Here is a 22602-nt window from a genome sequence, read left to right as displayed (position 1 = left end):
GTGACGATGAAACTCGTAGTCACTACTTGAAGGTATGCATTAGGTAAATTGAATAAATTCTGTCTTGTGACCTAACCAACAAAGAACTCCCAAAAAATAAACCAGCATAGGTTGTCTATTAATTGACTCAAATCAAGAATGACAAATAAGTTATTCATAAAGGAAGTCAAACTTAAAAGTTTAAAGTTATTAAGTCAATTGTATGATTAATTTGACTAAAATTACCTCAATTTGACTAAAATTACCTCAATACTTATTAAAATGTAGGATTCGAGGTTGGGCTTAATCTAACACCCTCACCCCCTAAACCTCAGTTGTACTCCAATTAATTGTTAATTCACATATTATCCTCCTATTCACGTAGCGTCAAACTGAATTAAGAATAGAATTATTCGCAACAACTAAACTAGGTTATCCCATTCTTGTACTTAGATTCCCCTAGTGTCCTGTTGCCATAAAGCTAAGATTCTTCGTGCAATGTGATGATTTTTTAATATATTAAGTATTACGTAGTATAACTTAACCTAAATTAATCTTAATTCTTCAGAATCCTTGTCTAAGTACGGGTAAATCGCTAGTGATTCATTCTGTCTCTAAGTTTTCACCCTTGTCTATACATTTTATGCACAATGAGTCTTTATTTCGTCTAATCTATTAATGTATCTTAATTACTTTAAAATGATTTATCAAACCAATTGAGCTACCCACGCGGGACATTTGCAATTTTGATTATCATCAAAAAGCCCATTCCTTCCCTTTCCCTTTCCTTTACCCCTTTGGTGGTTGAACTTTTTCTCTGTACACTCATAATCTCACCAGCCTTTCACACACACACACAAAAGTGAAATCTGCTTCTTCATTAATTCTCTCTTCTTCTTCTTTTTTTGTTTTCTCCCAAGAATCCTAGGATTTGGGGCAAGCTAATTAAGGTTGGAGTTTGATGTGGTTGTTGTTGTTGTTGATCCAGTGGATGAAAAGATGAAATCTTTGAGCAGCATAGGGCTAGCTTTGAGTGTGATCTTTGGGTGTCTTTTGATTGCTCTTCTTGCAGAGTTATACTACCTGTTATGGTGGAAGAAGAGGATCACAAGAAGAGGGATTGAAGATGGGCCAGGCAAGGAAATTTTCTACTTTTTCTGTGGCAAAAAACCATCTTCTTCTTCATCTTCTTCTTCTTCTTGTTCTGGAAACTCTGCAATGAAACCCCAGGAGATTTGTTCCAGAAATACCCTTGTCCATGAACCTCAGCCTCAGGTGCAGAGCCCCCATGGGGATGAAAGCATGGAGGTTGAGCTTTTGAGACTCTCTGGTCCTCCAAGGTTTCTGTTCACAATCAAGGAAGAGACAAAGGAGGATTTGGAGTCATCAGAGGATGGGAAATCCAAGAGCAGAAAAGGGTCAAGAACCAGAAGCCTAAGTGATGTTCTTGAGACTCCATTTTTGACCCCTATTGCTTCTCCCCCATATTTCACCCCACCCCTCACTCCTCTCATCAACCCTTTCTTTGAATCCACCACAGATTTTGAGTTCTCCAGTAAGCCTTCTCCCCCTCCAACTTTTAAGTTCTTGAGAGATGCAGAGGAGAAGCTTCACAGAAGCAGAATCTTGGAGGAAAAAACCCAGAGATTGGTCAAGAAAAAGGAAGCTTCAGCTTCATCTTCTCATGTTTCAGACAAAGAATTAGCCCAGATTTCACCACCATTCCTTTCTGCTCAGGAGAATGCCAAGTTCAGATTCTCTCCCTCACCATTTTCAGCTAGAGATGAGGAGAATAATGGCTCATTCATTACACTTATCTTTCCGAGAACCAGAGAGGAACAACATGGTAATAATAATAATAATCTCAGTGTTGTTTCACACTACCCTTCAAGCTCTTCCCAAGTTCTTCCTTTGGCTACTTCCCCTCCTGCTCCACATTCACCATTATCAAGGCTCAGACCCCTCCACACCAGAAGCTTCACCAGATGAATCATTCCTTTCATCAGATTAGTGAGGAGTAATTTTCTTGATTAGCTCTTTTTTACTTTTGTTTGGATTTCCCTCCCTCTTTATTTCTTTTTGTTCGAGAGAAACTGTAATCACTACTTTAGGTGTGTACCAGGTACTGGGTAAATTCTGTTTTGTGATCCTAGCATGTAAAGAAATACAAGGAAAAAGACCAGACTAAGTTGCTCATAACTGATAATGAAATTTGAACTCCTAACCTTTTGATCAAAATTTGTATCTTTGGTCATATTGGTGGGGTTGCTGAGACTAAATTGTTCATAGTTAACTGGCTCAAATTAAGTAGGTTGATATTCAAACTCATGACCTTATAATTACAAATTTGTATTTTTAGTATCTTGATTGAGATTCCTTAATTTCCCTAGCTCTTGACCATGGGGCAAATGGGAATTTTGATCGGGTAGGTGGGGTGGGGTGTTTGGGGTGGGTGGGGAGGGGGGAAGAGGGGACAACATTCTATGCAGACTGCTAACTCTGCTAATGATGTCTCCATGGCTGTGCTGTACACCTGTAATCATCCTTGTAGGTGATCAGAGCACTGACTGCTGCTGACTCAGAAATTATATTCCACCAATAAAACACAAAAATCCTAAATCACATGAATTACTGTATTTGTTTTTCTTGGTATGAATGAGAATTATTAATTTAGTCCATTTTAGTGTTTTTTCACTTTGCTCTAGCAATCTTGTCTCTGTAAAATTTCCATCCATTTTTTTTTTAACTTTTCTTGAAATTGCTTTCTTATGCAATGAAAGTTTTAACCTCTCATTATCCCTCAAAGTACAAGCATACCCTTCTTTTACGATATATCCTATTATGTGATCTAACTTATAGCAGAGTAGTTAATTCACGAACACCAAATGAATATAAAAAGTTCTTGAGAAAATTAGACTTTTGATTATTGAATTATTCGTCTTTTCGAATTTTGGTCCTTGTCTATCAATTTGTGCAACTCTAATCTCTCAATTGTCCACAATGTTGCACATTCAATTCCCGACATAATTAACAAACATGAACCAAATATTCAAAAGGAGAATAATTTTGGGATAAAAAATTTCTCGTTATGCAACGTTAGAATGTAAATATATAGGATGGTGGCATCCTTTGAGGTCCTATCTAACACGAACATGACTAGAGAAACTTATAGTTAGACAAAAAAGAATACGAAGGAAGTAATTTTAAGATGGAGAAATAGAAGTTTTCATAAAATGGTAATTGTAAGAAGAGTAAAAAATGGGGAAGAAAATTATTCTTTTGACCAATTTTGTTTGACTATGTTTTTTGGTGTGATAATTCTGCAATCCACATTAATGACCAAAGTATGGTGTATAATCAATGTATCAATTATATTATATCATTCATTGAAATATGTACCATCCAATTAACTAATAAAGATTCCCACTTTTCAATCTTTGAATGAAATATGCATTAATCATTCAATTCACTTCTGTAACATCTTTGGTAGTGTTTTACCACATAGTAAAATAGATTTGGGATGTGACAAGAATGAATGAGGTTTTAAGTGTACTATGGATGGCTGTTTTATGACAATTATGCCCTTGGCTTGTTAGTTAAATTATAGTTGACTCAAGTTTATTTTTAATTATCAACTTTTAAAGATATTTTATTTTAATTATTACTAGGCATCTATTAGTAAGTGTGATTCTGCAACGTACCCACATTAATGATCAAAGGATGGTTTATCCATGTTAGACAAATGTACCTAAGCCACTCGCTATTTATCACTCTCTAATATTTAAAATATTTATTAACTCGCAAATTCATCAATTAAAATAAAAAGTTTTCCCTTTTTAAACTGTGTATAGTCTCAATGTATCAATTACTCATTCGTTGAAAAATGATTAGTCAAATTACTGCAACAGAAATTCTAATTTACAAATTTGATTATTGACAATGCTTTCTCGATTGAGTCTATTGCACAAAGTTTTTTTAGTGTGATTTTCCTCTTTTGTGTGATTTGCAAGTTATTATACATGAATATGAATGACCTACTTTATGTATACTCTCAAATAGTAATTACAAATTTCTCTCTATCACTTAAAAAAAAATTTCCAACTTTTCAATCTTTGAATGAAATATACATTAATCATTATATAAACTTTTAAAATATCTTTGGTACTATTTTACCCACTAGTAAAAAAATAGAAGATATGACTGATGATACTTAAGTGTACTATGAATGGTTGTATAGTGCTAGCTAGCTAGTTATGGCCTTGGGTTGTTATTACTAGATCAAAAGCAAAAATGTCATTATAGATGGTCTAAAAGTGAAACAAATTCTTTTAACTTGTTAAAATAATTTCTCACAACAATGTCACCCAGCAAAATGTCCATGATACACGGGGAGGGCACGTAAGGTCATTCCACCTTTGGTCCTGAGTGCCCATAATCTTAATTAGTCAGAAAATTCGTTGCCTTTCTTATGCTCTCTACAAATTAAGCATGTTCAATCCTCACATCCCAATCTCTCTCTAGCCATTTATGGCACTCCCAAATTATGTCCCGAACTGATCCCAGAATTCAGCCATCCCATTAATCCAGTTCACCACCTCCCTTGAGTCACAACTTTTAAACACATAGATAAATTATTAAAAGTGCATTTACTAATAAGAGAAATTCTCTATTTTACTTGAGAAATGAAAAGGAAAAAAAAAAATATTGCCAGTCACTATAAAATGGTTCCATGTCAAAATTATAGTCTTGACTTGTTGCTTGAGCTGTCGGGACGAAAAGTTAGGGTGTCAATTTTCACCCCAAAAAAAAATAAAATAAAAAATTGAGCTGCGTTTGGTTCATGGGTTGACATACTAGAAATAAGAATCAAAATCATAGTTATTGTTTGGTTGATAACTTTTAAAACACAACTATAAAATTTGATTATCCAGAGATAAAAGACTCAAATAGGACGAAAAATAAAAACAATGGACAAAAATAGGACATTTCAAAAATTGGTACAAAAATGTGAAAAACTACTTTGCCAATGCGTTTGGTGTCAGTCTGTCAGACCCGGTCAAACACAAACGCATGTGGGACTTGCATATCTCGAGATACGCAAGTCCCACTTACGTATCTCGAGATATGCAAGTCCCACTTGCGTTTTTTTTGGCGACCAAACTGGTCGCCTTCTCGCGACCAGTTTGGTCGTCGGCTTCTCCGATGAAGGAGAACCAGTGACCAGTTTGGTCACCGGCTTCTCATTCGCACGCACTGTAGAAGCCGACAACCAAACTAGTCACTGGGGAGCAAGCGACCAGTTTGGTCTCCGGCTTCTACAATGCGAAGGAGAAGCCAGCGACCAAACTGGTCGCCGATTCTCCTTCATCGGAGAAGCCGATAAGGTGACCAGTTTGGTCACCATAAAAAAAACACAAGTCTATCTCAAGATAATCAAGTTCCACATGCTTTTGACCGGTTCCGACACCAAAGGCATTTGGCAAAGTAGTTTTTCACATTTTTGTACCAATTTTTGGAATGTCCTATTTTTGCCCATTATTTTTATTATGGTCCTATTTGTGTCTTTTCCCGTACCCTTCAATTAAAAAACACATTCCCTAATTAAAAAGGGTATCATTCTATCTTATATTGGTAATTTGATTTTTAAGTTTGGATTAGTACTTTTAAATTTTTGTTTTAATTTTTTGTTCATATTGTTGTTTTGGATGTCATTATATTAGGATTAATTGCATGATTTTTTGTTTTTGTATTTGTCATACATAACCAAACATCAATATTGGAAATCATTCCAATTTCACCATACTACCAAACATGCAAAATACTTTCACAAAAATCTATTACCATTACCGAATATTTGATTCTCATCCCAACTCCGATTCCAATGTGCAAACCAAACACACCCTCGATGTCAGCCAATAATATGATGCTGCTGGCAGATTTAGCCAAAGTCATAGCTAGTTTTTGTTTGTATTCAGTAATTTATTAGCACTATATTGTAAGAGGTGCAAGAAGAAAAGAAAGGCAGAAGAGAACAAGAGAGAGTACAAGTAAGAAGTTGAAGATGGAAAGGATTTTTGATGTGATAATTTTTGGCGTTTAGAGGAAAGTAAAACACTCACCCGTGATCCATTATTATCACCTCTCCTCCACTTGCATAAACTCTGCTGCAGCCTGCAGGCTGAAAGCCAATAAATATCCCATAATATATATATATGGACCTTGAAGAATCATTTGGTCTTTTGGCAATATTTATATATATAAAGGTTTTTCTTGGTGGTGGGGGTAATGGTGATCGAGGATCAATGGTTGCCTGCTTGGGAATGTGCCATGCCCTTAGCTTGTTCACGTGCTGCAATTTATTATTAGTGAACGAGTGGAGTTGTATATAAATGATTTGGTGTGGGGTCTAGTAGTTAAGTGTGTGCAATTCACCGAAATTTTTCGGTTAACCGACCGAACCGAAAAATTTCAGTTAACCATTAACCGAACCGAAAAATTCGGTTCGGTTAATGGTTAAAGGAATCTTGAAATTTCGGTTAACGGTTAATTCGGTTCGGAAGGTCGGTTAACCGAATTAACCAAACGGTTAACCAAATTTATATATATATAGATAAATAATTAAATATAAATACTAAATACTAATTAGATTGAAGATTTGAAGTTATGGATGTTTGAATATTTGAAGTTATGGATGATTTGTATTTTATTTTAATTGGATTTATTATTTTAGGTGTTATTTTTAGAATTTTATATTTTAGGTTAAAAAATTTCGGTTAATCGGTTAACCGACCGATTAACCGAAAAAATTTTCGGTTCGGTTAATTCGGTAACACATACTTCGGTTCGGTTAACGGTTAAAGGTTTTAAAATTTCGGTTAATTCGGTTCGGTTAAAACGGTTCGGTTAACCGAACGGTTAACCGAATGCACACCCCTACTAGTAGTGTGTATATATTGTAGTTTATTTTTGGATCATAAAGAGGGAGGGGCTTCAAAGTAAATGCATAGTAATAGTTTTTTTTTTTTTGAATAGTAGTGACTCTATTACAATGCAGTATCTGTTTATAATTACCTATTGAAACTCGAACCCACTCTCTTCCATATGAGATTTGGGTTGAGCATTTTATGCACAGAAATACACACTTTCAATTCATATAAAGTCTCATAACTAAATTGACGTACTCAATTTACTTTTTCATGAGTCTAAGGGTGGAGTTATATATGGAGCTCAGGATATAATCAAGAAGCTCGTTGAATGTATGGCAAGTAACACGCCCATGGATCGACTGTACGCCAAGATACTTGCCCAAGTCGTTAGTTCTGTTAATCTACAAACGACTAGCAAGGCATTAGCAAAGTCGGGATTAACCTTTTTAGAGAAATAAACCTAGGACTTAGCATAGCTAATATTTTTACCAGAAACCACCCAAAATCGGTGAAGACTATCATGTATCGTCTCAAAAGCCTCGGAGAACAAAACCATATCATCTGCAAAACAAAGATAAGATAGGATTGGGCTGGTAGGCGTCAACCTAATACCTTTCCATTATCCCGAATGGACTTTTAAAGAAATCAATTGGCACAATTTCTCGAGACACAAGACAAAAATTGCCGGAGACATTGCGCCTCCTTGGCGTATCTCCCTCTTCGGGCGGAAATGCTGAAGACATTCCCCATTCCAAGAGATGGACATGCGAGGGGTTTGGATGCAATTCATAAGGAGCGTAATCCAGTTCGGGTTGAAACTGATTTCCCTTAGAGTTTATTCAATAAAAGGCCAAGATAGGCAAGCATAGGCTTTTTCAAAATCCAACTTGACAGCCATATAACCTTGAATCCCTATTTTGGTACGCATTGAGTGCATTACTTCTTGATAGATAATAACATTATCAAAAATTTGCCTGCCCGGGACAAAAGAACTCAAGAACGGGCCCACAAGTTTTGGAAGAATGACCCTCAACCTATTAGTGACTATTTTAGTGATAATCTTGTAGCTTACATTGCAGAGACTGATTGGACCAAATTTTTTAATTGTCTCTGGAAATTTTATCTTTGGAATAAGAGCTAAGATAGTTTCATTCAATTCCGCAAGAAATGTGCCAGTTTCGACTGCATTCTTTACCAGCTCAAAGATACTGCCACTAACAATGCCCCACATTCGTTAGTAAAACGCTGCGTGGAAACCGTCTGGACCCGGAGCCTTGAATGGTGCCATAGCCGATAGAGCAGAATGAATCTCATCCTTTGTAACAGCTCTGTTGAATTCTTCCCAGTCTTGTGTCGAAATAAAGTTTCGTGCTTTTCGAATGGCCGTGGCAGCGTGATAATATGCAGTATTCCTAGCTCACTAATCATAGTTTCATTGATGTTGTTAAGACTACGTGGAAGCTGGATCAGGACGTATATAATAATGTTTCCCGGATGCATGGGAAATGCCCTCACTTGTTGGAATAGGATTGTGTTCAGCAATATTTACCACCGGAAGAAGAAAGTTTTGGTTTGTCTTCAGTGGATTCAAAACCGTCTCTCTGTTAATTATCATGGAGGTCTAGTCAAGCTCGAGCGAAATTTGACAGAGGAATACCACGATATCCTTTATCAAGAAGAACTTATGTGCTTCCAGCGCTCTAGGGAAGATTGGATTGCTAACAACAACAACATCTACTCTATCTTTGTACTAGTGTCATATTCCAATTAATTCATTTTTCTTAAAAAAAAAATGAACCATAAATTTTGTTTTGTTTTTTTTTTCATCCAATAAAATTAACATATTTAGAATAAATTTTACTCCTAAAAGAAAAATTATCTCTTTTTTCTGTGAGATGATAAAACTCACAGTTATTACTTGAAAGTGTTCACTAGATAAATTCTATCTCTTGTGTATTAGTCTGTAAATCGCACATGAGTGGTAACTTATACCAAAAAGATGTTGTGTGGCATTTAAATACGAGAACCATATCACATCCACTTAGCCACTCCTTCAAGTCAAAATTATCATTTTCACATAAACAATCAGATAGAAAGATAGGCAACATATTTATTTTTCCATCAAATAATTGAGTATAACTAGACGTGATCACGGTTCAGTTCGGGTTTTGAACCAACGGTTTACGGTTATAGAAAATGGCAAACTAGAATTGACAGTTCCAGTTTGAATTTTTTTTTAAAAAAAAATTATTTTTTATTTTTAAAATAATCTAAAGTTAACAATTAAGTTTTTAATTTTTTTTATAAAATGGTTATTTTTAATATTTAAACTTTAAAGTTAAACTAAAAAAATAATTTTGGACTTAGCACTTAGTTAATTTCCCAATATTAAAATACTTATCTTATCAAAATTTCAATAAGAATCAAAATCCATATAATTCTCTTACCTTGTTCTTTGTTGTATTTTGTAAAAGCCACTGACTTCCTATTCAATAACATTTTTTGTTTGATTTAAAATCGAAAACAACCAATTCCGAACCAAAAGAGACAGTTTTAATTCTCAATTGCATCAAACTGAAATCAAAATCTTTTATTTTCAAAAAAAAAAATCAAAATCTTTTGAGTTCTTGTTCCGATTCAATTTAAATCGGACGGTTGAAATCAAACCGTGATTGTCCCTAAATATAACTACAAGTCTACAAATATACAAGTACCCCGATAACCCGAACCCGAGTCCGGAGCTGAAAACCCCAGCAAAACCCTGATCTGAAACCCTTCTGTAGCAAGGAGGAGAGAGTGAGAGACTTTCCTTTCTTCACTTTTCTGGCGCTTTGGTGTTTCTCCTCCTTTAATCCGCCATTTCAACAAACACCTGCTGTGCAACTTTGTAAAACGGGCCACAAATGGCGAAAGTAACCAAATCGTCTGTTCTGACTTTAGCTGAGAAATGCAAGGTAAAGACGTCTTAAAGGTTCATTCTTTCCCTATTTTGTTTTACCTTGTGAGAATTCTAACTTTAATTTGTGTGTTTTTGCAGAAAATATTAGCATCAAATTGGCAAGGTAACCTTAACACCATTAAAGCTGATGCTAAGGGAAGGTAATTTAGAATGTATCTGCTGTATAACTGATATTAATTCTGCATTATCATGTTGTGGGATAAATTTGAGCTATGAAGCAATACTCTTTTAACTTCATATATATGTTATTTAAAAATTTTTCAGCAAACAGGATATACACAGTTCGAAAGTTAAGTACTTTGTCAAGAAAGGGAAACCATACATATGGGTACCCGAGAAGGACTTGCATAATGTGGTATGTTTTTTGTCTTCTCGTGGAATAGACTGTATTGACTGATCATTATTGACTGTGGAAGTGTGGATATACAAAACTACTTGCTTTAACCACTTGTCACCCTTAGTACTCAATGTCGAAGCAATTCTGGGTTGTTTCATGTGAATTCATTTGTTAGGTATAGTGTACTTGGTATCACGTACTGCAGACTTAGTTTGCCACTTTGAATGTGTTGGATCTATAACTGAGATTGAGAACTGAGATTTCCTTATTAATTAACCTATTCTAGTGGTAAAATTAGTTTAGTAATCTAGACGACGATCTAACTGAAAAGGGCATCTTTTAAAAAGTTGCCAATGTGTAAAATTTTGGTTTTGGACACAAGTTGGTGTGAAGGGGAAGCAACTATGTATACGTGATACAATACGCTGAATATAAGGAGAAAAAAATGTATTCATCCATATGCTCCTGCTAGGCTGCTACTATCAAATGATTTAGCCTGCTATGTCCTCTGATAAATTGCATGCCTTCATAGTTTTGACACTTGGCTTTTCTCTCTTTGCAAGTGTGCTTCATGTTAACAATCTTAGATTTCAATAAGAAGTTTACTTCTGACAATTAGACTTATCTCTATGAGTTTCTTAGGTATGGAGTCGTCCTTTGAGGGGCATAACTTTTTCCTTTTTAATAAGAAGAGCATAATTTTTACATAAAATGAGGGGATGCTATGAGATTAAAGGGTAATGTAGTAGAGTTTATCATCTCTGACTTCTCAAAATTCTGGTTCCTTTGGCATGCAACTTTAAAAGGCTGCTCACTGATGTCTTGATAATGACCTCAAAAGGATCCGTCCCTCACACATCATTTTTCACTTCTGCTGTTTGTTATCCCAAATGATTTATTGTTTTCTGCATTTCTGCACTCCAAACTGCCAAATTGGTATTTATGTCACTTTCTGCTCTGTATTAGAGAGTAATCTATACAGCAAGAACCCACAAATTAATGCTAATTCGGGATAACAATTATATGAAATGACTTGTGGATGATATCAATTAAAAATTATGATACGAATCATATTAATCCAGTTTTCTTTTTTCACAAGTTAGCACATACCTGAGGAAGTTGAGTTTCTTTTTTGTGCAGAACACAATCATTGATGAGCGTGGTTCTTTCTCAGTAACGGCTCCTTTCCCTGGCCCACTTGCGAATCTGTTTATGTCGATAAAAAGGGTCTCTTTCCTTGAATAGCTGATTCTGATAACATTTTGTTGGCTTATTTCCTGATCTATAATGTGTGGATGTGCAATTTCTTGGTGAAATTTTGTTTCAAACTAAGAAAAACGCTTTGTCATATATACAGCTGCCAACTCGAGTTGCTCTGATGGGTGATGCCGTGCCTCTTAAAGATAAAAAGGTTGTACACAATATCTCACTTAATAGATTAGTTAACCGCTTCATTGTGAACTGTGTAATTTGGCAGTACTGCTTTAATTTCTTTCTTCTTTTCTAGAAATCAATTGTTTGTGGACTCTTTATTACTCTAAATTTCATTTTCAATAATTACTATTTTAAAAAGTCATTCCTGGTTTACCCATGCCTAATAGTTTTCCCCTCCTGCATGCAAATACGATTTGCTAAGCAGAGTTTAACCTATCTTTCAATACTGTAGAATGTGATAAGCACGTTCTATTGAATCAAGGAGACATTGGACAAATTATCTTGTTATGGGAAGAGGTATTATTATCTTACTCTGTCTTCTTCTTGACCGCAGGCTGAATTGGCTGCAGATACCCTTAGGGAGATTACATCATTGGAGCGTAAAACAATAAAGGATTCAAGTTATTCAGTTTCTGCTATATTGAGTACATCTTGTCTCAGTTATACCTCCCGTAGTGACAACCTCCAGGAGTTACTTGATGAGAATAACAAATATACTGTGTACAAATTTAATATAAGGTATCAAGTTCTCAGTTATGCCTTGTTATAGCACATATTTTCTTGGCAATGGTGTTGCAAGGGAATAATCATTTTTTAGACTCCCCTTACTCCTTAGTGGCTCTGCAACTAAATCTGGCCTGGCAACTTAATTATAACTTTTGGGGGGAGCTCATAAAATATAAGCATGAGCTAATACATAAGCTTATGTGCTCTGCAGTTCTTGCATGTATATTGACAGCAATGGAGGTAACCATGAAGTGGTTCTAGAGGATATTGAAGCATCAAAGGCAGATCCTTTATGTAAGCTCCTAGCTCCTGTAGTGGTTATGCATAAATAATTGTTAAAAAGCATAACAATGTTTATGCTTGGCATTTTCACTTTACATGATATGTTTATTATCTTCAGCGCCTTTCTGTACAAGCCTGATTGATGGAATTAATAGAAGTGAGATGAGGCGCAGAGCTTTAATCCTCTTCTGTATGACGCACTTGAATGAAAATGCCAAGGTAATTCTGCCAATGAGTTATTAGTTTGATTGCAATTGCACTCTTCTTTTTGGGTTTCCTGTTGGCATAGTAGTGGACAGATATGTGCGAATTATGTCTTGTCTTCATTGTTAGATAACTTAGATTAAATTGCTTCCTATAGAGCCATGTATGAATGCATAGAGAGAGAGAGAGAGAGAGAGAGAAAATATTCTTATTTCTTAGCTTGAAGTTGAGTTGGATGTAAATTCCATCTCACACTTGTCACTTCCTTTTCTCCTCTATCTTGTCAAACCAGGGAGGGGAGGAAATCCTTTCGGATGCGATGAAATACATAATGAAGTGAATCCATGCTGGCATAAGTTAACTTATCTGTGATTTTTTGTGAAGGATGCTTTTCTGCTTTCAATAGACCGAAAAGGAATTGATGTGCTGGGAAAAGTTCTGGGTCCAGTCCAGGGTGATGGGTCTTGTGAGTACCGGTGGAAGGAGTTCAGAATTGCGCTCAAGAAAGAGGCAGCCGATGTAGAAACATTCTGTCATCAGCTAGTTGAAATGGAAGAGGAAGCACTCAAGAGCATGTCTAGTTTTACGGGCCTATGATCAATACTTTTGCATGGCACATGGGTCGTTACTGAAGCCGCAGATGAAAGTAAGATGCAAAAAGTTAAAATAGACTCTAGCTAAAGTAAAATTGAAGTTAGGAAATATTTGTACATTATATATCTGGTGTGGTTGCTATGAAAGAAATGCGTATTTTATTCAAAAGGGTGCTACATTGTTGTAGGAGCATTTAATATTGGATTTATTTTTGGTGTAAACTGAGATATTTCGGGTTGGATCCACCCAACTAATCCCCGTAGGCATGAGAGCTGGTCTAAGAGCAATTGTTACTTGTGAAAATTGAACCTGGATTTTGTCCCAAGAACCATCTCACAAAGATGCTTAGTTGCCACCTGAACTACTCATCCTTTTGGTCATTTAATATTGGATTATGCTATAGAGATTATGCTATATTCCTCTTTTGTAAAAGAAAAAAAAAAGTATAGTGGAATTGGTTAATTCATGGTAGGTGAAAAATTTTGATCATGTAGCTTTATTTATTATTATGGAGTAATATTTTTGTTCCCGAAGTAGTGAATTCACTCTTGCTTGACTTGAAAAATAAGGTAGAGTATTAAATGCAGTATTCTGAGGGATGTTGTGGTTGGAGGGTAAAATCAATCAGTTTTCTTGTTGCATACACATTATGGAACAAAATGCAGCTGTTACAAGACTCAACTGAAAAAGGTAGACATTATTTGATATTTGCGTGACTTCCTGGCATTCATTATTTAAGTGTTTGAACAATGAATACCAATTTCAAACGACTGAAAGCAAAACAGCCATTTTAGAAGTCAGAAAATTGTTTCAATGCAAAGACAACTACAAAGAAACTAGGCAAAAAATGGCAAAGACTCACAATGTCCGAACCTAGAACCAACAGAACACCACCATTAATCAACTTCTTCGATCTTGGGACCTGCGCCGCCTGCAGCAGCAGCGGCAGCTCCTGGAGGTACATCAGCATTCATGCCAGGAGGCATATTAGCACCACCACCAACTCCCTGGTACATCTTGGCAATAATGGGGTTGCAAATGCCCTCCAGCTCCTTCATCTTATCATCAAACTCATCCACTTCTGCCAGTTGATTCGCATCCAACCACTGGATGGTCTGGTCGATAGCGTTTTCTATTTTCTTCCTATCAGCATCACTGAGCTTGGAGCTGATCTTTTCGTCTTTGATTGTGTTTCTCATATTGTAGGCGTAGTTCTCCAAGCTATTTTTGGCTTCCACCTTTTTCTTGTGATCCTCATCCTCAGCTTTGTACTTCTCAGCTTCCTGAACCATCTTCTCGATTTCATCCTTGGACAGCCTTCCCTTGTCATTTGTGATGGTGATCTTATTCTTCTGCCCAGTCGTTTTATCCTCCGCTGACACATTCAGGATGCCATTGGCATCGATATCAAAACAGACAGTGATCTGAGGGACACCTCTCGGGGCGGGGGGAATGCCAGAGAGTTCAAATTTACCCAGCAAGTTGTTATCTCTGGTCCTTGTTCTCTCTCCCTCAAACACTTGGATTAACACTCCAGGCTGGTTGTCAGAGTAGGTTGAGAACACTTGTTCCTTCTTTGTGGGTATGGTAGTATTCCTTGGAATGAGAACAGTCATAACACCTCCTGCAGTCTCCAGACCCAGGGAAAGTGGGGTAACATCCAAAAGCAGAAGGTCTTGAACCTTCTCATTCCCCTCACCACTCAAGATTGCTGCTTGTACAGCCGCACCATAAGCAACAGCCTCGTCGGGGTTAATGCTCTTGCAGAGGTCCTTGCCGTTGAAGAAGTCTTGCAACAATTGCTGGACCTTGGGAATCCTAGTTGATCCACCGACTAGCACAATTTCATGTACAGTGCTCTTATCCATTTTGGCATCTCTCAAACACTTCTCAACAGGCTCCATGCATTTCCTGAACAGATCCATGTTCAACTCCTCAAAACGGGCACGGGTGATGGTAGAGTAAAAATCAATGCCCTCGTAAAGAGAATCAATTTCAATAGTTGTCTGGGCAGTGGATGAGAGAGTCCTCTTAGCCCTTTCACAAGAAGTTCTTAGCCTTCTAAGGGCTCTAGGATTTCCAGTTATGTCTTTCTTGTTCTTCCTCTTGAACTCTTGAACAAAATGGTTCACCATTCTGTTATCAAAGTCCTCTCCACCAAGGTGAGTGTCACCAGCAGTGGCCTTCACCTCAAAGATACCTTCTTCAATGGTGAGAAGTGAGACATCAAAAGTACCACCACCGAGATCGAAGATAAGCACGTTCTTCTCACCCACATTGGTTGCCTTCTTGTCAAGGCCATAGGCAATGGCAGCAGCAGTGGGCTCGTTGATGATACGCATCACATTGAGGCCAGCAATTGTGCCGGCATCCTTGGTAGCTTGACGCTGAGAGTCATTGAAGTAGGCAGGGACAGTAACAACAGCATTCTTCATTGTTGACCCAAGGAAGGCCTCTGCTATCTCCTTCATTTTGATAAGAACCATTGAGGAGATCTCCTCAGCCGCGAATTGCTTCTCCTCGCTCTTGTAGTTGACCACAATCATAGGCTTCTCACCAGGTCCAGAAACAACCTTGAAAGGCCAGAGTTTCATGTCACTCTGGACTGATGGATCACTGATTCTCCTGCCAATCAAGCGCTTTGCATCTATCATAAAAAAAACACACACACACACTAACCACGTTATTTCTTTCTATAAATAATCCAAAGCGCAAATACATAAAACCATTGTACTAACAAACAACCATAGATGAGAAAAGTTATCATATATTCCCTGCATTACAAGATCAAAGCAACAAAATCCTTCATCCAATACCCAATACATCCACGAACAAGCCTATTTAATTAGAGTCAGTCTACAAACTTGGCCTATACAAGACCATTAGCAGATAATATATATATATATATATATATATATATATATATATATAAACACATAATAAGCTAATAAGCACTTTAAAAAGCTTAAACATCGACCTATTAGTGATGAAATCACAAACGTTCACCCAGGCAGTGGGACTTGCGCGACGAAATTAAATATTTGGCGACAGTTTATTACAGACTTACAGCATACTCTGAATTTTTTAGTTAGTGTATGAATCCATCAAATCTTCAACCATGTACGTATAACAAAAAAAAAAGAGGCAAATATTCATTTTCCAGGCAGATAACCAAGGCAATTTACAGAATTACAGTTATGAAGGAATTTGGGGCGAGATTGTACCAATTAAGGTCTTTAAAAAGCTTAAACATCCACTTATTAGTGACAAAATCATAAACGTTCACCCTGGCCGTAGGAGTGTAGGACTTGCGCGACGGAATTAAATATTTGGCGACAGTTTATTACAGCATACTTAAATACTCTGTATTTCTTTAGTTAGTGTATGGATCCATCAAATCTTCAACGTTGTACGTAAAACTCAGAGAAAACACGCAAATATTCATTTACCAGGGAAATTTACAGTAAGGAAGGAATATTGTGCGAGATCGTACCGAAAACGGTGTTCGTCGGGTTCATGGCGACCTGGTTCTTAGCAGCGTCGCCGATGAGACGCTCGGAATCAGTGAAAGCCACATAAGACGGAGTCGTCCGGTTGCCCTGGTCATTAGCGATGATCTCCACGCGGTCATGCTGCCAAATGCCGACGCACGAGTAGGTCGTCCCGAGGTCGATTCCGATCGCCGATCCTTCACCTTTTCCGGCCATTGTGGTTGCTCTGATTGAGAAATTTTTCACAGAAGAGATCTGGAGAAGTTAGGAAGGGAACTTGAAGTCGAGAAGAGGTCGGAGTGAGAAGAGAGAGTCTCCAGCTTTTCTGTTGAGAAGAGAGGAGAACGGAGCTGAGTGGCGCCAATTTATTTGTATTCAGTTGGGGACGGTTTCAAACTTCAAAGTTCCAGAATCTTCTGGAGACCCAAAGGGTCATATGGTAATTTGGTGAGCTGAAATTACAAAAACAAAAAAAAAAGTATAACTCTAATCCATTTTAAGATTATTTTTGTATAAATAAGTTTGATATTGGAGTTCATAAAAAACTTATAAAAATTCCACAATTAGATATGCCATTATACACAATTCAATAAAAATTTAAAGTATTGTTAATCCTGTGTAAATTTGTTGACAAAGCATACTTGGTTAATTTGTTGACAAAACATAATTTGTTGATTAATAAACATTAGTTTTAACCATTTTTTGTTGCCAATATATTAATTTATCTTCTACTATTTTCAAAAAAAATTATCTTCTAACTTTTAAATTTTTAAAAGTTCATAACGATAATTCGTTAGCAAAGAACTTTATATCTAATGTGTCATGAAGTATTAGATTCAAAATAGAAACAGAACACAACAAAAGAGAAAAATTATATTTTGAATCCCAAGTTTATATTTGTTGCGTATAATGTCAGTAATGACTTTTTATTACATTAATATGAAAAATGAAAAATAAGTTATAAATCACTAAATCAGCTAGGTAATTTGTAGATAGTAAAATAACAAAATTACAATATTGGTTGAATTGTAAGCCACCTTTTATCAAGCATAAAACTTCTATTTATACCAATTGACTCAATTTGTCGTGTAGTTTCAACTAATAAAAATTTAACTCAAGACAATTACAAATTGTACAACCTGAAAGAGGTCATTAAGTGAGTGGAACACGATTATCTTATCTTGATCAAGTCAATTGCACATAATGTTTCTAATATAATTTACTTCTCTGGTATGATTCACGAGTTATAATGATATGTCCATTGCTGAAATATTGTTAAATAAAAATAAAAAATTCCCTACTTTTTTTTGCTTAACATTTATAAAATTAATTAACTAAGTTTTTTTAATAAAAAAAATTTTATATAAAATACTCGGTAATAGTGTACATGTATTACATGTGTGTGTATATATATATACTTTAATAAGAGCAATGATACCCCCGACTTGGCACTCAATTCTGTACATTCGGACTGCATCTTCATCCGACGGCTCAGATTTCATCTCCCATTCCAGAATCCGGTTTACGTTCCCCCACAACCTTATACATACACGCACAAACCCGTAGAGAGAGAGAAGAAGAAGAAGAAGAAGAAGAAGAAGAGCAACAAAAGCTCCCATCATCATCATCATCCTCTGTTTCTCCTCTCCATTCCCGCTCTCTCTCTCTCTCTTTCTCTCTTCGATCTCGAGGGTTCCCAAAGGTAATCTCATTTTCAATCCGTGGATCCATTCATCGATCTGTTTGTTTGTTTGTATTATGTTTTTTTAATGAAAAAGATTGTTCTTTGGTGGAAGAATTGTATGATTGTAGAACGTTTTGAAAATTTGGGATCTTCATGCAGCGTTTTTCATTTTCATTTTTAAGGTAGATTCGTGGGTTGTGTTTTTCTTGATGCAATTTTATATTGGTTTGGTAGTGTTTTGAATTGTACGAGATTAGGCGGAATCGGTGGACTGTTGCGTTTTACTTACAATTTGATATTGTTTCGCTTTCTTCTCTTATATTCTCAATGGTTGTGGGGCTCTGGGGCAATGTGAAGATGATTCTTTTATTACTCGGGTGTTTGTAGATTGAATAATTTGAAATTGGAACATTGCTAATAATTATGACAGATTGAGTTGTTTTATTCAATCGGTGATGATTAGATCAGATTGAGATTCCATTCTCCATGAAAGATTGGATTGTTCATTTCAGTGCTCTCTTATACTTCTTTGATCTGCTACATTCTCTTGAATCTTTACTTATCACGTTGCATTGCATTAATTTATATAGATTAATAGATTAATGCGTTGTAATAGTTCATTTCCTGTGTGAATCTGTGATGGGCGAGAAGATCACTCTGATCCATCCCTGACAATAATGATATAAAGAATATGTTTTTGGGTGACAAGGATAACCTGCAGCCACCACTCGAGGGTGTGCATCGGGTAAATCTGACTTTTGTCACCCTATCCGTCAAAGGACCAGAATGAGGTAAATCAGCCTAGTCTGCTGACTGTCTCAAACCAAGAAGGCCAATAGGCTACCCCCGCTAGGAGTCACAGAACCTTGTGGAAGTCAACAGTCCGACCATCTTGGTTGGGGTTGCCCCCATATGAGGGATATTTTTGATAATAGGAAATCTTTGTTTTATAATAGAGACTAGAGAGATAAATGTTGGAAATGAATGGCTATCTATCTTTGTGTAATTATTATTATAAAGTTTCATTTTCGCAGGAGGTAGCAAAAGATGGCCGATGGGGAGGATGTTCAACCACTTGTCTGTGACAATGGAACTGGAATGGTTAAGGTACCTGTTTGACTTTTGGGGGAGTGTTGGTTCGGCTATTACAAAGTTGATAAACTGTCATTTTGTGTAGTCAATAGTCATGGTGTGCTAGCTATTTGTACGGTTATCTCCCTTTGATCATTTGTTATTCATTTTAATGACTAGGCTGGGTTTGCTGGAGATGATGCTCCACGAGCTGTGTTCCCTAGCATTGTTGGCCGCCCCCGTCACACTGGTGTCATGGTGGGTATGGGTCAAAAAGATGCATATGTGGGAGATGAAGCTCAGTCAAAGCGAGGTATCTTAACCTTGAAATACCCAATTGAGCATGGTATTGTTAACAACTGGGATGATATGGAGAAGATATGGCATCACACATTCTATAACGAGCTTCGTGTTGCCCCTGAGGAGCACCCTGTCCTCCTTACTGAAGCACCTCTCAACCCTAAGGCTAATCGTGAAAAAATGACTCAAATCATGTTTGAGACATTCAACACCCCAGCTATGTATGTTGCTATCCAAGCCGTTCTCTCTCTGTATGCTAGTGGCCGTACCACTGGTAAGAATTTTCCTTTTTATAAAAAAATAAATAAATAAAATAATCAGTTGGTTCATTTGAGTGAATGGATGATACAAATCTTACATGGGTAAATCTTGCCTTGTGAGAATCGAAACTCAACAGCAAACATTTTTTTTTGCAACCCAATTTAAGGAAAAGTGAAGGGGGCTAATCTTATGATATATTCTGAGTTTGATTTTGAAGCTGCTGGCTCACTTTCTTCACAGGTATTGTGTTGGACTCTGGTGATGGTGTGAGTCACACTGTCCCCATCTATGAAGGTTATGCCCTTCCACACGCAATCCTTCGTCTGGACTTGGCTGGCCGTGACCTCACCGACAATTTGATGAAGATACTCACGGAGCGTGGTTACTCGTTCACCACTTCAGCCGAGCGTGAAATTGTGCGAGACATGAAAGAAAAGCTTTCGTACATAGCTCTTGATTACGAGCAGGAGCTCGAAACTTCAAAGACCAGCTCTTCTGTGGAGAAGAGCTATGAGCTTCCTGATGGACAGGTGATCACCATCGGTAATGAGCGTTTCCGTTGCCCTGAAGTCCTTTTCCAACCTTCAATGATCGGGATGGAAGCTGCAGGGATCCACGAGACCACATACAACTCTATCATGAAATGTGACGTGGATATTAGGAAGGACCTCTACGGGAACATTGTACTGAGCGGTGGCACTACCATGTTCGGCGGGATTGCTGATAGAATGAGCAAGGAAATCACTGCGTTGGCCCCTAGCAGCATGAAGATCAAGGTGGTGGCACCACCCGAGAGGAAATATAGTGTTTGGATCGGTGGGTCTATCTTGGCCTCACTCAGCACCTTCCAACAGGTCTCTTGCTCTCTCTCTCCCTCTCTCAATCTCATGCAGAAAGTTAACGTGACTATAATAATCTGAATTCTTTCTGCTATTACTTGAGACACACTATTTATTTCATTTTGTTTGTTCATTACAGATGTGGATTGCCAAGGCAGAGTATGATGAATCTGGTCCATCAATTGTGCACCGAAAGTGCTTCTAGTTTTCTCGAAGCGCAACGGATGGTGCTGGAGGCGAAATTTCTTTACTTCTTTCCTACCGGGTCAGGAGTTGAGCTTGCAACCTTAAATTTTTTTGTTATTTTCTTTTAAATTTTCGTGTACTTGTTCTGTCTGGTCGTTCTATGTATGGACGGTGAGAAGGCTGAGAGTTCACTCTGTTCCAATTCTTATATTTTTGTTGGTTTAGAAGTTTTATCCATTCCTCGAATCCCCCTTTTTTTGTTTCCTTTTATAAATTCTTTGCAAGGGCTCTGTTCTACTTATTATTCATTCATAAATTAATATGAATATTTCCTTTGAATTAGTGTTCATGAGATAATTTTTTGGTTTCTACCTGCTGTTAACTGTGTTGTGAGTTTACCAAATATTGTTGCAGATTTAGGGATTACTCTTCATTGAGGCTTAGGCTATCTTTATCCTCGATACTAAATTTATAGTACATATAAACATTCATTGTAACTGAGTCAGTAGTACTTAAATTTAAAAAAAAAAAAAAATTATAGTACATACAAACACTCACCCACTTTCTATTGAACATATAACATAGGCAAAAGGGTCAAATAGGCCCATGTATTATTATTGATTATTCATCTAGCACCATGAACTAAAATATGGTTCATCTAGGTCATTATACTCCTAATTATTTTTCATCTAGCATTTTTAGCCTATTTCTAACAAGTAACCCATCTAATTTGATCACATGGAAAAATAAAATTAGAAAAAATGATGACATGTTATTTATATGGATGTTGTGGATGATTTCTACCATATTTCATTAATGAAAAAAATAATTTCTTGCAATGAAATAGGGTAGAAATCAAAATTGTTATATAAAGTTTTAACTATATGAGTGTATGTATAGCGGGACATTCACTATCGTTCGGCAATGAGATTTCATGGAAATCGATATATGAAAATTAAATTATTTTTATAATAACTTAAGATATATTGTATTGGGTAAATTTTATTTTATTTTAAAAATAAATTAATATTTTTGAATTTTTGGATAATTGAATAACTTAAGATATTGTATTTTTGATGATTTTCTTGGAAAGAAATAGGGTAGAAATCAAAGTTGTTATATAAAGTTTCAACTACAGTGTACTGTGTATGTATAGCGGAGTGTGCGCTATATGTATAGCGGGGTATTCAGTGTCGACAATGAGATTCCATGAAAATTGATATATAAAAATTAAATTATTTTTTAAAAATAATAAAATTTACCCAATATAATATCTTAAGTTATTATATTTAATTTTAATATATCGATTTTCATGGACTTTCATTGACGAACAACTTTGAATATCCCACTATACATACACAGTTGTGCAGTACACTGTAATTAAAACATTATATAACAACTTTGATTTCTACCCTATTTCATTGCAAGAAATCATTTTCTTCATTAATGAAATAGGATAAAATCATCCAAAACATTCATATAAATAACATGTCATCATTTTTTATTATTTTATTTTTCCATGTCAACAAATTAGATGGGTTACTTGTT

General features: G+C 36.3%; 4 protein-coding genes across 5 annotated transcripts; 3 read left to right on the top strand and 1 right to left on the bottom strand.

The window, feature by feature from the left end:
* The first annotated feature begins 787 nt into the window (after positions 1-787).
* On the top strand, positions 788-2253 carry LOC116019438. The gene has a single exon (XM_031259620.1). It carries the CDS (start codon positions 979-981, stop codon positions 1966-1968), a length of 990 nt encoding a protein of 329 aa, XP_031115480.1. The 5' UTR covers positions 788-978; the 3' UTR covers positions 1969-2253.
* Positions 2254-9626: 7373 nt separating this feature from the next.
* Positions 9627-13586, top strand: LOC116020602. Its single transcript, XM_031261070.1, has 9 exons — positions 9627-9859; positions 9943-10004; positions 10129-10219; positions 11342-11428; positions 11559-11612; positions 11970-12154; positions 12354-12436; positions 12543-12643; positions 13013-13586. Exons 1-9 carry the CDS (start codon positions 9809-9811, stop codon positions 13223-13225), a joined length of 927 nt encoding a protein of 308 aa, XP_031116930.1. The 5' UTR covers positions 9627-9808; the 3' UTR covers positions 13226-13586.
* Positions 13587-13904: 318 nt separating this feature from the next.
* LOC116019153 (heat shock cognate 70 kDa protein 2-like) lies at positions 13905-16946 on the bottom strand. The gene is made up of 2 exons (XM_031259275.1): positions 16716-16946; positions 13905-15869 (listed from the first exon to the last, which is right to left on the bottom strand). The coding sequence occupies exons 1-2, from the start codon at positions 16927-16929 to the stop codon at positions 14119-14121; spliced, it is 1965 nt and encodes a 654-aa protein (XP_031115135.1). The 5' UTR covers positions 16930-16946; the 3' UTR covers positions 13905-14118.
* Positions 16947-18172: 1226 nt separating this feature from the next.
* Positions 18173-21408, top strand: LOC116019960 (actin-97-like). Of its 2 annotated transcripts, none has more exons than XM_031260365.1 (5): positions 18173-18415; positions 19418-19504; positions 19649-20042; positions 20270-20883; positions 21008-21408. In XM_031260365.1, the coding sequence occupies exons 2-5, from the start codon at positions 19445-19447 to the stop codon at positions 21071-21073; spliced, it is 1134 nt and encodes a 377-aa protein (XP_031116225.1). In that variant the 5' UTR covers positions 18173-18415; positions 19418-19444; the 3' UTR covers positions 21074-21408. The 2 variants fall into 2 exon arrangements, with proteins under 2 accessions (XP_031116225.1, XP_031116224.1); XM_031260364.1 differs by having other exon boundaries at positions 18174-18415; positions 19432-19504.
* The last annotated feature ends 1194 nt before the right edge of the window (positions 21409-22602 follow it).

The sequence above is a fragment of the Ipomoea triloba genome, chromosome 5 (genome assembly GCF_003576645.1).
Source record: "Ipomoea triloba cultivar NCNSP0323 chromosome 5, ASM357664v1".
NCBI lineage: Eukaryota > Viridiplantae > Streptophyta > Magnoliopsida > Solanales > Convolvulaceae > Ipomoea > Ipomoea triloba.
The sequence above is the reverse complement of the archived record's forward strand: the minus strand, read 5'-3'. Positions and strand labels throughout refer to the sequence as shown.